Source organism: Macaca fascicularis, chromosome 1 (assembly GCF_037993035.2).
Source record: "Macaca fascicularis isolate 582-1 chromosome 1, T2T-MFA8v1.1".
In the NCBI taxonomy this organism is placed as follows: domain Eukaryota; kingdom Metazoa; phylum Chordata; class Mammalia; order Primates; family Cercopithecidae; genus Macaca; species Macaca fascicularis.
The window spans coordinates 187,858,062-187,871,907 of record NC_088375.1 but is presented as its reverse complement, the minus strand read 5'-3'; the positions used below and the strand labels follow the sequence as shown (position 1 = coordinate 187,871,907).

Genomic DNA, 13,846 nt, shown 5'->3' with positions numbered 1-13,846 from the left:
GTCACCATGCAATCGTAGCACGTGCCACTCCCTTTTTGCTTTCTGCCACGAGTGGAAGCTGCATGAGGCCTTCATCTGACTGAGCTGCCTAAACTTAAACTTTTCAGCCACCAGATCATGAGCCAAAAAACCTCTTTTCTGGATCAATTACCCAGCCTTGGGTATTCGGTTACAGTAACACAAAACGTAGCAAGACAGGCCCTTAGCTCAGCCTTGCTGTGATTCATTTTGAATCTAAATCTTGAATGGAGGCCTGCGGTCTTTTCCCTATGGGTGTGAGCTTCTCCCTCTGATCTCCTAGATAAATATCCTTTGTCTAAACTTAGCTACCATGGGAGCCTCAGGAGCTGGACAGGGTGTGGGCACCAGGGGAGACATGGTAGGAGGCTGTGTGCAGGGGGATGGGTCAAGTCAGGTCCTGCTTGGGTTCTGGCACCAATGGGCACACCTCATCTCCATTTTCTCTCCTCAGTAGGGATTTATCTCCCTGCCTTAGTGTCTCCTCTTCTAACCCTATCGCCTTCCATGTGAAGCTGGACAAAGCATGCAAGCTTGCAAACCTTATTCTAAAGAGGAGGGAAGATGGAGGGATTGTCTGACTGACAATCATGTACGTAGGTGGGTAGCATACAGGACAGGTTTAGATGGACACATCAGATGACAATCAGGTAGGGGCTGTGCTAGGATGAACAATGGGTCTCCATGTTGTCCACATCCTAATTCATGAAACCTGTGATTGTGGAACTGCATATGTCACAATGGACTTTTGAGTAAGTAATGGATCTTGAAGTGGTGACATTATCTTTGATTATCTTAATAAGCTTGATGTAACTAGCCACAAGGGTCCTTATAAGAGAGAAAAAGATGTGAAGACAGTCAGAGAGAGCGAGAGATTTGAAGATGCCATTGGCTTTATAGAGGAAGGAGGGGACAGTACCAAGGAATGCAAAAAAAGCAGCTCTGGAGCTGAAACGCCAAGGGGCGGGGCTCTCCCTGAAGCCTTCTGGGGGTGGGGGTTTGGCCCTGTCCAGAATTTGTTTTCATCCAGTGAAACTCATATCTGACTTTGACCTCCAGAACTATAAGAGAATAAAAAGCCATTATTTAAAATCACTGAGATTGTGATAGTTTATTACAGCAGCAATAGGAAACTAACACCGAAACAGACAAGCAGGCAGGAAGAAGGAGATAGATGTATGGGCAGACAGTCTGGAGGGCAGGCAGGAGTTTGGGAGGTGAGTGGAGATTCAGGGATGTTGGAGTGATCAGACCCAACACCAGGTCGTGGGGGTGACAAAGTCCGGCAGAGTCAAAGGAATGAGAAAAGACAGTTTGAGAGAGAAAGTGGGTCCAGGTTGCCAATGCTAAGTATGGAGGCTGTGAAGGCCCGGAGCTCTGGAAGCCCAGACTATTTATTGGTGATCGAACCAAGAAACAGGTGGTGAGAATGTGGGGGTCGAAAGAGCACATTGCATTAAGCACATGATTTACAACTGATGGTTTAGCATACGCTCTGCTACTTGAGATAATGGAGAGCAGGTTCTTTTAACTCAAGATACAATTGATCCTGGGAGAGCAAGAAGCAAGGAGCCAGCAGGTCCAGACACATTCCAGAGCCACGAGCCCTGGATTCTTTCCAAGTCATGAGGGGTTTTATGCCCTGGGCTTAGATGATGGTGCGTCAGGGTAGCCTTTCACCCTTTAGCACACAGTGTGGTGTTCCAAAGGCCACAAGGTGTTTTAGAAACTGGACCCTCGACATGTTCCAAGACTCTTACATTATGTCAGACATGCAGAAGCCTCAGCTTCTCTCAACACCAAGTTTTTCTCCCAACAAGAGATACAGGTGGGTAGGAGACAGGTAGACAAGCAGGTAGGGAGCCTGGAGAAAGGTGAGAGAGAAGGGCAGGCAGACTGAGGGACAGGAGGCAGGACAGCAGGCAGGTGGGAAGAAGGGAAGGTGGGCAGATAGAAAGCAGGATATGGGCAGACAGACAGGAGACAGGAGCGGGGGTCAGGAAGACAGGATGGCAGGTGGAGGCCCTCAAAGCTGGTCCTTGTCCTCACAAGGGTTAGGGAGCCTCCTGAGACGCAGGTGGATTCCATTTTTGGACTTCAACACAAGTCGTGCCATGGGGATGGGGATCCTGGTGGGGTCAGGCAGCAGCTCGAAGTGGAGCAGGGTCAGGGCCGTGGCCACCTTCAGCTCGTTCATGGCAAATTGTTTCCCGATGCAGTTCCTGGGCCAGGCAGAGACAATGAATTGAGAAGAGGCCTCAGGCTCCATTCTGATCTGAGCAGGTTTTGGCCCCTGACCCCAGCCCTGGGCTGGGCATTCAGTGCCCAACCTCATGTGTCCAGCCCCTGCACACTTACAGCCCATGGACACTTCTACCCCATCCTGGCTTCACACTATCCCAAACCTTGGACAGAGCCGTCTTCCTGGGCTAGCTTCTAACTTCCATCTTCTACCTCTGCTCTCAGCAGGCCTGAAACCCTCTATCAAGACAGGGCCAGGGCTCTAAGGCAGAGTCTAATCACATGAATAGATAAAGGGTTAATCAGTGGTTTGTTCACTCCTCCACAAACATTTCTTGTTCTTCAGTGTGGAGGTCAGTTCAGGTCCTGTAGGGTGAGGGTGGGCCACACTCTCAGGTGCTTCCCGTGTAGTGGGACGCACGGGGACATTAATCCTCATAGGGGGCCCCCGATGGGTGGATTAAGGGAGTCAGAAGGGCAATGGGAGGCTTCCTGGAGGGGAACTGGGTGGGTGGTCCTCAGCTGTTGCCCCACCTGCCTCCCACTCCAGGGTCCGGGTTCCTGTCTAACCTCACTCCTCCATCCACCAGCCCCTGTAGCCTTCTAATTCTACCCCAGAAACGTCCTTCTTTGCCTTTCCTCAGTCTTGTCACCTGGACTTTCTGGATTTCTGCTTCCCCTCCCTGCACACTGAAGCCACAGCCCAGCTCAGACCCTCCCGCGCTCTGCATCATAGAGGGGACAGCATCCCAATGCCTCAGTCGGCAGACAAGCCCTCTGTGGGCTGTTAACTCACCCACATTTTACCTGTCCAGCCCACGTCCTAGGCCTGTTCATGTGGAGATGGCTGAGAATGTCCTCCCTCCACCTCTGCCTGCCACATCCTCAAGGCTAAAGTCAGAGCCCAGCTGCCTCTCACTCCCTGCCAGCTGTGACTCTCCCTCCCAGCCCCCCAGGTAGCATTCGCGATTTATCCATGAACACTCACAGTCTCAGACAGCACCAGGGACAGGGACACTCGACAAGCCACTCAGTGAGTGAATGAGTGAAAGGATGGATGATGGAATGATGTGTGTCTGGAGCACAGGATATATTTCTGTACAACACATTTTTGTACCTTTTATCTCTGTTTTCTTATCACGCTGCACAGGACTTGACCCACAGAGGTAGGCTTAAGAAATACTTTTATATTTGAATGATGTTATTTAAGTTTTAAAATGAATAAAATAGAAGGAAATACACTGAGAGTAAATATAGTTCTGAGCTAGAAATGGAGCTTAGGAATGCTCTCCGGTTTTCTAATGGCAGCGACATGATTTGCAGGCAATGTTTAGGAAGACTTTCTCATGCTGGGATAGACAGACCAGTGCTGGAGAAGGAGTTTCAGGAGGAAGCTTTTTCTTAAAGCCTGTTCTGTGTAAGTGAACTCACCATTTGAAGAAGTCACATAATTATTTCTTTGAACAAACTTTGTTTCTACTAAGAATTTATATTGTTTTTGCCTGTTTGTATGTCACAGGACAATTTCTGATGCCACGATGATTTCCACCGCAGCCATTCTGGAGTTTTCCTCTCCAGCTCAACAGCTATTTCAAGTGTGTTTTATCTTTCACATACCAGGAGTCTTCAAATGTTGTGCGTTATATAATAATTATTGCGCTTTTCTCTCCAAGACAGTGTACTGTTCACATTTTTGTGTTTTCGGCCAATATTGTGCTAAGTGGATTACAGGACTATGGCATAAAGATCCCAAGGTATGTACAGATTTGCCAAATGGGGAAATAGACATAAATGTGTGAACACTATATAATACGGTAAAAATTTCATTGGGCAAGACAGAAAAATGTATGATATGACACACACTGTTGTAAAACTTTCTTCAAAGGGCTACCTTAACCTCTCCCTTATGTGGCTTGAAAGGTAGGACTTGCAGGTCATCTGTATTAGAAACAGATGCAAAAATTTCAATGATTCATCTCTATGGCAGACTGGTGAATTAAATAGGGAAGGTAGTGTGCAGCATTGATGATGTGTGGGGAGAGAGAAATCTGCTATTTACTATTCGTGATAACTGAGAAAAGCAAACAGCTGAAGTTGAATTCACTGGAGAATATCTAATTTTGATAATTCATATCCCTAAAGTGAGGAAAATATGTGAATATACTGAAGGGTGGAACATGCACTGACAGTGAATTCAGGCTGCCTATTTGAAGAAGCAGAGGGAGCAAAGTCTCCATGGGGTGCTCTGGAATGCCACCTTCCTTTTGTACAGAGACACCCACACCAGGTGCCTGACTTTCCCGCAAGTACCAACATCTAAGGGCACATCTGAAGACGCCACATATGAACATCTGGCTCTCAAAGATCAGAGGGTTGACCAGAGACTTCCCTTATTTCTCTCTTCCAATTACCACACAGGACGTCTCACCTTGATCCTCCTGAGAAGGGCAGGAAAGCATGGCTGTGTTGAGCAGAACCCGGTGCAAAACGGGAAGGGTCAAACACCTGCAGAGAGAGCGCCAGAGCCAGGATAGGTAAGGATCCAGCCCCTACTTGCCACCCACGAGGGGACAGGACTCCCAGAGGTGGAAGCAGGAGAAGGTATTGGTCTTGAGAGATCACCCCACTTCCTCCTCTCAGGGACTACATACCTCTGGGTTGGGCCACACTTTTGGGTTGTGGTGAAGGCCATAAATGGAGAGCATGACCGTGATACCTGTGGTGCAGGTTGGAAACAGAGAGAAGACTGATCATTCTCCCGGGGTGGCCTGGTACTTCAGCCAGCAGGGGCAAAAGAAGGCCCAAAAGGCCTAGTTTCCACAAACTGTCACTTTGACTGGGATGATTCTGCCATTATGCAGGTGGGTTAGGCTTGACAAAGCATGTGAGTTCAGATGATGAATAGACAACCATTTATGCAGGAATGAGAAGCAAGAAAGAATAAGAGCATTACTGTTTAGAGTAAGTTCAGGGACATTTCACATTCATCAAATATCCTCCAAGGTCCGTTGGAGAATATACATGAACTCACTCAATACAACAGCGCTCCAAGGAAGACATTCTTTTGCTCTCGGTTTTCAGGGGAGATACCTGAGTCTCAAAGAGACCAATTGTCTTATCTATGTTCACACAACTAGGTTATGGCAGGACTGGGACCAGAACCGGGGAGGTTGCGCCTTGGTGGCCCCAGATCTGGTCATCAGCTGCTCTCTGCCATCAACCTGAGAGTTCCTCAGAGACTGGACAACAGCTGACCCGGGAAATGAGATTCCTGATGAGCCTCTTTTGCACTGACCCCATGAGGAAAGAAACACATCCCTCTCTGCCCTTGTCTGATTCTCTTTCCAGCCCCGCACATCTCAAGGAGTAGAATTTTAGAGTTACTGACCCAAGGCCACATTCGGAGATTAACATTTATTTCTTGAACTTTTGGTGGGTTCAAGCTCTCGGCCAGACATTTCAAATTCTTAATCCTAAATACAAAGTATGTTTTTGATTTTTTTAATACAAAAGGGAGACCCAGAGATGTGCAGAACTCTGAAGCACACATGGATTTCTGACCCACCACATGTCCCTGTGGAGAGTTTAGGTGAGAGGGTGGGGGAAGTTCATACCTTTGGGCAAGGAGCGCCCATCAGGGAAGGTGACGGGAGTGCTGAGCTCTCTGCTAATGCCTGGCACCGGTGGGTAGAGTCTCAGTGCCTCCTTAATGCACATGGTGGTATAGGGCATCTGGTCCAGGTGGTTCCTGAAACAAGCCCATCCTGAACATCAGCAAGGCCTGGGTAGACCAGGGGCTTCCCCTGTAGAGAAGGCATGGAACCCCATCTTTTGAGCCCTCACTCACCAGGTGATGGAGGCTCCATCACCCAGGAGGCCATGGATCTCTTCCCGGCACCTCTCCTGATGCTTGGGGTGTGTGGCCAGAGCATACAGAATCCAGGAGATCCCACTGGCTGTGGTGTCGTGGCCCTCGAACATGAATGTGTCCACTTCGGCACGGAGGTCCTTGTCTGACAAGATGCTCCCATTCTCCATCTGGGAAGACCGTGGTGAAAGTGCAGGGCTGTACTTGCTCTGTACTTCTGGGCAAAGACTCAGGCCTTTCCTACACATACTCACTTTGGCCAAGAGGAGGATGTCCAGGAAATCCAAGTGCTTCTTCCTCTTGACCTTCTCCAGCTCCCCCTCCTTCTGTAGTTGAGCCTTCCTCAGTTGGATCACTTGGTCTGTACCAGAACAATGGTTACCAGGCAGAGCTGAGACCATCAGCAGCCCCCAGGAGGCCTAGCTGCCCAAGTGCCCCCATGTGGGTGTCTGGTAGATATCAGCATGAATGTGAGTGTGGGTGCAGGGTCAGGGGTGGGAGCTCTAGTACTGTGTGAGGCAGGGCACCCCTTCCTCCAGTGGCACAGTTCATGGAGGCCCCGTTTGAATGCTGTTTGGACAGGGTCTCATTCAGTTACTTCCATGTGGGGACATTGATAAACTAAGGCACAGAATCTGGCCCCTCACATCTCGGCTCCCAGCCCCTGAGCAAGGGAATTCCCCAGACTGAGTGTGTTCTGGCTTCTGCAGGGTTCCTAGGGGCCTTTTCTGCCTGAGGAGTCAGGGCAGGTTCTTCCACTGTGCCTGGGAAAGGCCGGGAGACAAGAGGAAGAGACAGAACCTGTGTGCTGATGGGCGAGCTGGCAGGCGCGGTGTGTCCAGCGGCCAGTAGAGGTCAGGCTGTAGATGGTGTCATTCTGGTGAAAGGCATTCCGCGCTCGGGAAAAAGTCAGGTTGTTCAGGTCACTAATGGCCTGGATGTAGGACTGAGAATCCCTGAGGGAGAGTATGAAGAAGAGACCATAGTAGGGGTGGGCCCATTACCCGGAAGTAGAATGGGGTCTGAGAGGAGGCAGCCTCAGATAATGGGGACAAGCAGCCTTGAGGCAATGTTTCTTCTGTCTTACAGCCCTATTATCCTTTGGCCTTTGTCAGATGGTATGAACAACCAGGGTCTACCTGTGCTAGGAATTAGGCATCTGTTCCTGAGACTTTGTTTGGTCTGGACTGGAATTAGAGTTTGGTCAGAGACTGACTCTTCCTTTGTGTGGAGGTGAGCCTTCACGCTCCCCCACCTGCCCCTCAGGTATGTGCACTCCGCTTGATAAGAACAAGGGCCCTGCAACTGGAGGGTTAGCACTGACCTGTCCACCTGGATGCTGCCCTGGTGGCTGAAGGCACACTTCATGATGGTGTCCAGGGTCATCAAGGAGACGTGCTGAAAGACCTCCAGAGGGGAATCCTGGCCAAGGAGCTTTTCCCATTTGTCCTGTGGTGGGAGGGGGCATGAACCTTCTTAATCTCCAAGAAGTGCTTTGCTAATAAGGCCTGGCTTTTTCCTGTACCTGCAGATATCTTGTTTTTTCCTGTAGCTTGCAGATATCTTGGTTGGGATTGTTCCTTTTACAGAGCAGATGCATTGTAGAAACTGGGACTGTAAAGCCAGTGTTGGTAAATTGACCCCTAATTCTTTTAATTCAACATTAAACAGATCCTCTCGCAATAGCATGGATTAAGTATTGAATTTTGAGATTCAGTTAGGACATATGGTTGTGAAAATTTTGTTGTTATTGTTGTTCTGGGATAAATAATGGGGGACTCTTCAGTGTTCTGAGAGCTGAGCTAGTTCTGAGGGACTAGTAGGAAAGTTTCAGTGCCAAAGATAGCTTAAGGGGCTAGTATGGGCATTCTGTTGTAGAGAAAACAGAGACTTCAATTCTTTTCCATCCAAGAAAATTTGCTGGGCACAGTTGGGTGAGAAATCAGAGTCCTGATCGGAGATGATGCTATGGCAGATATTGCTCTGAGAACATAGACCTGGTGTTCATTTCCTTCCAAGGGTGGTTTAAATCTATGCAGAAACCTGGGGCCCCAGGCTAGAGCCCGGGTGGGTGACATCTTGGCCTGTCCATGCTGCCACTGAAGCTGCCATTGCCCAGGCCAGCCAGCATAGGAAGTCCTGCTGTCCAACAAGATTGCACACTCCTCCAGTCCCTTGTGCTGAAGGTTTCAAAGTGGGAGGAGAAGGGCCTTGTGTTCACCATGAATCTCTATTCCTATGGTGGGGAACAAAGTGTGGATCTGACCTGATGTCTGGGTGTTCTCCTACTTTATACAACTCTGGGGAACCCTCTACTCTCACAGCAATGACATGAGAGTGTTGTTCCATGTGTCTATGTCTATAGCCGCCTGTGGGACACAGGGTTGAGAGTGGAGTTCGTGAGAGTGTGTGCTGTGCGTGGGTGTGGGGAGAGCAGAGAGACATGGACTCACCAGCATCACTCGTACAGAGTCAGCCATGAGCGCCACGTAGGCCTTCAGGATGTCATAGTGGAAGGCTGGGGTCAGCATCCGTCGGTGCTGGAACCATGTCTGCCCATTCAACAGGAGCAAGCCGTACCCTAAGGTAGACATGAATGTGTGTATGTGTGTGTGTCGGGGGCTGCACCGACCTAGGGATGACTGGTAACAATTTGGGAGGGAGAAAGGTGGCTTCTTGGGGAGAGAACTATCCAGGAGAAGCCACATCATGGGCAAATGCAGGAAAAGGAGGCATGTTTCAGGCATGTGAATTTTCTGATTGAACTGCTACATCCATGTGATTATGATGTGAGCTGTGAGATAAAGGTTGAAAAGGGTTGTGGGCAGATGTGAAATAAATGTGAGGCCAAGGATGTCTGGAGAGAACTGAGACAGGAAATGGAAGAAGCTGAGCCTCAGGAAGGTTTGCACCAGCATTAGGAAGGGGTGAGGGTCTTGTTAGAAGAAGGAAATGAGGCTTGATTTGGGGATGGCCCCTAATCTGTTGTTTTCTGTGAGCCAAAGAAATAACTCAAACCTAACTAGGGAGTGGGCTGCAGTCCTAGTTTGCACACATACCAATCCATGGAGCCAGGAATCTGTAGGGATCTTGGGATTTCGGGTCTGAAAGGTAAGAAAGGGCTTTATAGGAAACTAGGAGCTACTAAGCAAGGCAGTCTCAGAGGCAGCCATCAGTTCTTGGTGTCTGTCAGTTGGCAGTTTGACCCATGTCACCTCCTACTTGACTCCCATCCACTTCTATTTCTGTCCTGAAGGTCAGTGTGAGCTCAGGAAGACAGACTCAGTGTTCCATCAGGAAAACACCCAGAGGGCTAGGAAGGTGAACTGGTGAGACACATAGGCTAGGTCTTCTATGACAATGAATAATACGGAGCCATGGGATTTTCTACATTGATGTTTTCCTAGTCACCTGCATACCAGGACAGGCAACAATTAGATCTTCGAAACCCAAGTCAATGTGAGTATGAAATTTGTTTTACAGATCTGGGGCAATTTACAATCTTAATTTTCTTAATAGAGAAATGGAAAAAGGAATAGGAAATTCAGCCCCACATATTGTTTTAAACATTCGGTATTCAGTAAATATTCTTGACTACAGCCGGGGCATGGTGGGCTTGGTGGATGCATGGGAGAGGTTTCAGATATTGATGTTTGAACAGCCATTCTCTTCTGGAATTTTAACACATGACCCAGGGGCATGTGTCAAGAGGGAAGAGACATTGCAGTTGGGATGGGAGTTCTATCTCACCTGATCTCCCCAGAATCACCTTCATATAGTCAGGGTCATGGAGCTGGACACGAGCTTTGCCTCCCCATAGCCAAAGAGGACAGGCACTTGGGAACATCTCCACCCATTTCCGAATCCTTTGTAGCTCCTGGTCCTGTTGGAACTGTCAACGAGGGTAGACAGATGAACACTTTCATTTACTTCTAGTCTTTGCAGCAAGAGTGAAGGGCAGGACAACCACAGGAGCCATGTAGCAGAGGTTAGGGATTTAGATCTGTTTCTGATGACCTCAGCTGTGATCCAGATTCTTGCTCTTTTCCCAGGACTTGACATTAGGCCAAGTGCTATGAGCCCTCACTCAATACTGCCAGCAGAAATTTAAGTCAGCCATTGTCTTCATGTTGTGTACAATCTCTGGAAGTCATAAATACAACGTTTTCCATGGGCAATGTGCATAACTTGTATCACTTGATAAGTAGATTTGCAAAATCATTTAGTATATTTAGAGAATAAAATGAATTAATGTAAACATTTTAAATTATACAATAATTTTACATAATCATACTTGTTATATTTTCAATATTATCCCAGCATATATGGTAAATATTTGTGAAGATAAGATAGCATTTGGGATGTATATGGCTAAACAAAAAGAGATCAACTATAAAATTGTGTGCATAATAGTATTCTATATGTTGAATATGTACAGATTTATGGAATGGAGTCTGGGTATATGCATATGGTGCTGGTGTTGGACTATAATTTTGAGATTTGAGTTTCTTATTTGTATTTTCATTTATCAATGAATTATGAGCTCCCTGCTGCCTGCAGTCATCTTTCTAAACTCTTCGATGTGGATCACAAAGCCCTTGGCTTTCTGGCTTCAACTTCTCTTTTCTTGCCTCCAGCCCTGCTGGCAATTCCATCATCACCTGTTTGTTTCAGCTCCAATGCCAATGCCACCACTGCTGCTGATTCACACACCTGCTCACTCTTCTGGGCCCTGGCACTTGCTCTTTTCTCTACCGTAAATGCCCTTCCCCTCTGCCACAGAGCAGCCAGCTCTCCTCAGCTTCCAAGACTCAGCTTTGCTTTAATCTCATCTGGAACCCTCATAGACATTGGGTCCTAGTGATGTTCCATGTAGCCAACTCTTCTTTATTTCAACTGCTTCTAGTAACTCAAAGCAACTGTCTACCACATAAGTATCTAATGTCTTCCAACCTCCTTCTGACAATCATATTCGCCAGCTCTGAGGCAGCTTGCCCTACTGTGGGACAGGCTCCTTCATTCAGCACACGCTTACTGCGCACACACTATGTGCCCAGTGTGGTTTAGGCACTGCATTAGGATGCAGCTGTAGTCCGTATCTGTGTGGAATTTTCAGTCTAGTTGGGGGGTAAGGAAGATTAGAGGCTGTGCAGTAGGGGATAATGGACATGAGATGGAAGGAAGGATAAGCATCTGGGGAAGCTTTGAAGAGGGACCTAACTCAGAACTGAACATTAGAAAACTCTTCCTCACTCATTGAGTCATCATCTACTGAGGGACTATTGGGTTACAAAGATAAATCTGAGATGGTCTCTCCCAGAAGAAGCCCACACTTATGACACTGCAGAAAAATAACCAAGTCAAGTTAACACTGCTCTGGCCTCTTGAGAAGGATAGCCCATAGAAAAAAGGGTTGGCCCTTCACTACTGGGAGGCCCAGGAGGCCTTCTTGAAGGAGGTAGCTTGGTGCTGGGCCTTGATAGATAGATATGAGTGAGAAGATAATTCCAGGTAGCAAGCACAGTGTGATCAGAGGCCTAGAGGTTGAAAAATGCATAGGCAGGTAGTGAGGTAGTGAGTAACACATGGTAAAGGAGGAGAATGGGAAAGAAGGCAGAGTGGTATTGGGACCAGTCCATATAGGGCTTGAACACTGTCAGGTCCCCACATTGGTTCCGCTCTGCTGAGAACTATGTTGCCTCCTTTACTGAGAAACAACAGGCCTCAGCTCCCTGCAACCTCTATCTCCACTTAAGTATGTTCAATTCATAGCACCCTGGTGAGTCCCTCTCCATGCAGCCCCTTACCTTGCTCTGTTCCTACCTGCCCCCCTCCCCATGCAGGGATAGTAGTGCACAGGGGATGGGCTGTGTCCCTCCTCAGCCCTCTTGCTGCTCCTTTCTCTTTTTCCTCTGTTCCCCTACACTTGGCATGTCTAATCTTTTGGCTTTCCTAGGCCACATTGGAAGAAAAAGAATTGTCTTTGGCCAAACATAAAATACACTAACACTAATGATAGCTGATGAGCTCAAACAAATTGCAAAATAATCTCATAATGTTTTAAGAAAGTTTATGAATTTGTGTTGGGCCACCTTCAAAGCCATCCTGAGCTACACGCAGCTACACGGGGCATGGGTTGGACAAGCTTGCTCTACACACCTGAGCTGACCATCAAGGTGTGCCAGGATTTTGCTGATTGCTGGGGCACAGGGAGGGGATGACATGCTCACATCCAGGGAGCTCACAGTCCGGGTGTGTGGGAGGAGAGCCAGGAGGTCAACAGACACTGTTCAATGTGCAACTCAGACACCAGTCTCCTCACCTGGAGAACATTGTGCAGGCTGCCCCCTTCATGTGTACCCACAATTGTCAGGTTTTCAGGTCCTAAATCACGTGTTGTGGAAATTCCGTGAGTCTTGGGGAAACTTACTTAGCCAGTTGGTTCCCTACACCAGCAGATCTCTGCCTCGGATATCCACCCCAGCAGAGTGAGCTCTTTTCCTACAGTCTGGCACCTTCTCAAATTCCTGCCTGTATTCTTCACAGACCATGAACTCCTCACGGCACGGATTCCTCAGATGGGTGTCTGTGCTCCCAGGCAAACGCAGGGCCAGGCAGAGGGGATGGCATTGAGTGACTGGGCAGGGAGCATCTAGAAGCCTTGTTCTTTGAGAAAAGCCAAGGCTCATGGGGTAATCAGCCTGGAGACAATCAGGCATTGCCCTCCACGTGCAGGACTGCCAAGACACACTTGATATCTACAGAAGGAGGGCATGGGTGATAGAGCTGAGGACCAGCAGGATGGGCTTCATGGGACAAGTGAGCTCGTCATGACTGGGACAAGCTGACACCAGAGAGGTAGGCTGGGTGTTCCTTTGAAGCCTCATGTTTGTTACAAAACAAGGCTTTTCTCTATGGATTTTGTGACCAGGGTCTCAGAGCCCCATCCCTCTTTGCCCTCCCACTCCCCCATTGAGTTCCTCCTTACCTCCTGTTTGTGCCCGAAGAGCCAGTGGGAGGGAGAGCACGGGAACTGCTGGAAGGCTTTGAGCAGCCACTGCCTGTGCAGGTAGAGCTGAGCAGCCTTGATCAGCAGCAGAAGCAGAATGAGCAGGGAGGCCACTTGGAGGATCCCGGAGACACCACCCAGGAGTCTGCTGGGGCTCAGCACAGAGACACTCATGGTGTAGCACCTGCTGGATCTCTGAGTGCCCCTACCTCTCCCTGCCCACCCCTGTCCAACTGTGCTGAAGTCCTGGGAGGATTGTCCCGCCCACTTGTGGGGAGAGTGAAGGGGGAGGGCAGAACTTGGACCTCAGGGTTCATAATCAGTTGACTATGGATGATCCAACTAGGGGAACAGTGGGAGAAAAGCTTCATCAGCTGTCTACTACATTTCCTTGCCCATGTACCTCACAAATATTTAATGAGCATTTACTGTGTGCCAGGCAGTATGCTTGGTGTGTGGGCACCGCTGCGAGGAAAACAGACTTGAATGCTGACCTCAAGGAATTTACATTCTGCTTTACTACATTGCAGTAATGTTCGCTCAGTAGCACTTTTTTTGATTACACGTTCAAAGAAAATTCTCAACATGATATGTGCATTTAAACTTAACATTAACCAAGTCCTGAATCATAACTTTTGTCTTATTGCAAATCTAATTGTATTTACCGTAAAAACCACTTCCATCTATATATTGAGTGAGGAGTGGGAATT

At 48.2% G+C, this 13,846-nt stretch overlaps 1 protein-coding gene across 2 annotated transcripts; it reads right to left on the bottom strand.

Moving 5' to 3' along the window:
• Positions 1 to 1,103: 1,103 nt before the first annotated feature.
• CYP4A11 (cytochrome P450 family 4 subfamily A member 11) lies at positions 1,104 to 13,353 on the bottom strand. Of its 2 annotated transcripts, XM_065523128.2 has the most exons (12): positions 13,116 to 13,353; positions 9,878 to 10,019; positions 9,187 to 9,231; positions 8,581 to 8,708; positions 7,452 to 7,576; positions 6,929 to 7,083; positions 6,382 to 6,488; positions 6,107 to 6,297; positions 5,874 to 6,007; positions 4,911 to 4,975; positions 4,688 to 4,764; positions 1,104 to 2,240 (listed from the first exon to the last, which is right to left on the bottom strand). In XM_065523128.2, the coding sequence occupies exons 1-12, from the start codon at positions 13,308 to 13,310 to the stop codon at positions 2,045 to 2,047; spliced, it is 1,560 nt and encodes a 519-aa protein (XP_065379200.1). In that variant the 5' UTR covers positions 13,311 to 13,353; the 3' UTR covers positions 1,104 to 2,044. The 2 variants fall into 2 exon arrangements, with proteins under 2 accessions (XP_065379200.1, XP_065379201.1); XM_065523129.2 differs by lacking the exon at positions 9,187 to 9,231.
• Between the last annotated feature and the right edge of the window lie 493 nt (positions 13,354 to 13,846).

Bases quoted from the DNA above. Each gene is read 5' to 3' on its own strand.
- CYP4A11 (XM_065523128.2), bottom strand. From the start codon at position 13,310: ATGAGTGTCTCTGTGCTGAGCCCCAGCAGACTCCTGGGTGGTGTCTCC. The intron at 4,976-5,873 runs GTATGAACTTCC...CCTGCACCACAG, and splicing joins TGGGCGCTCCTTGCCCAAAG to GTATCACGGTCATGCTCTCC. The intron at 2,241-4,687 runs GTGAGACGTCCT...TGCCTGGCCCAG, and splicing joins CCCTTCTCAGGAGGATCAAG to GAACTGCATCGGGAAACAAT.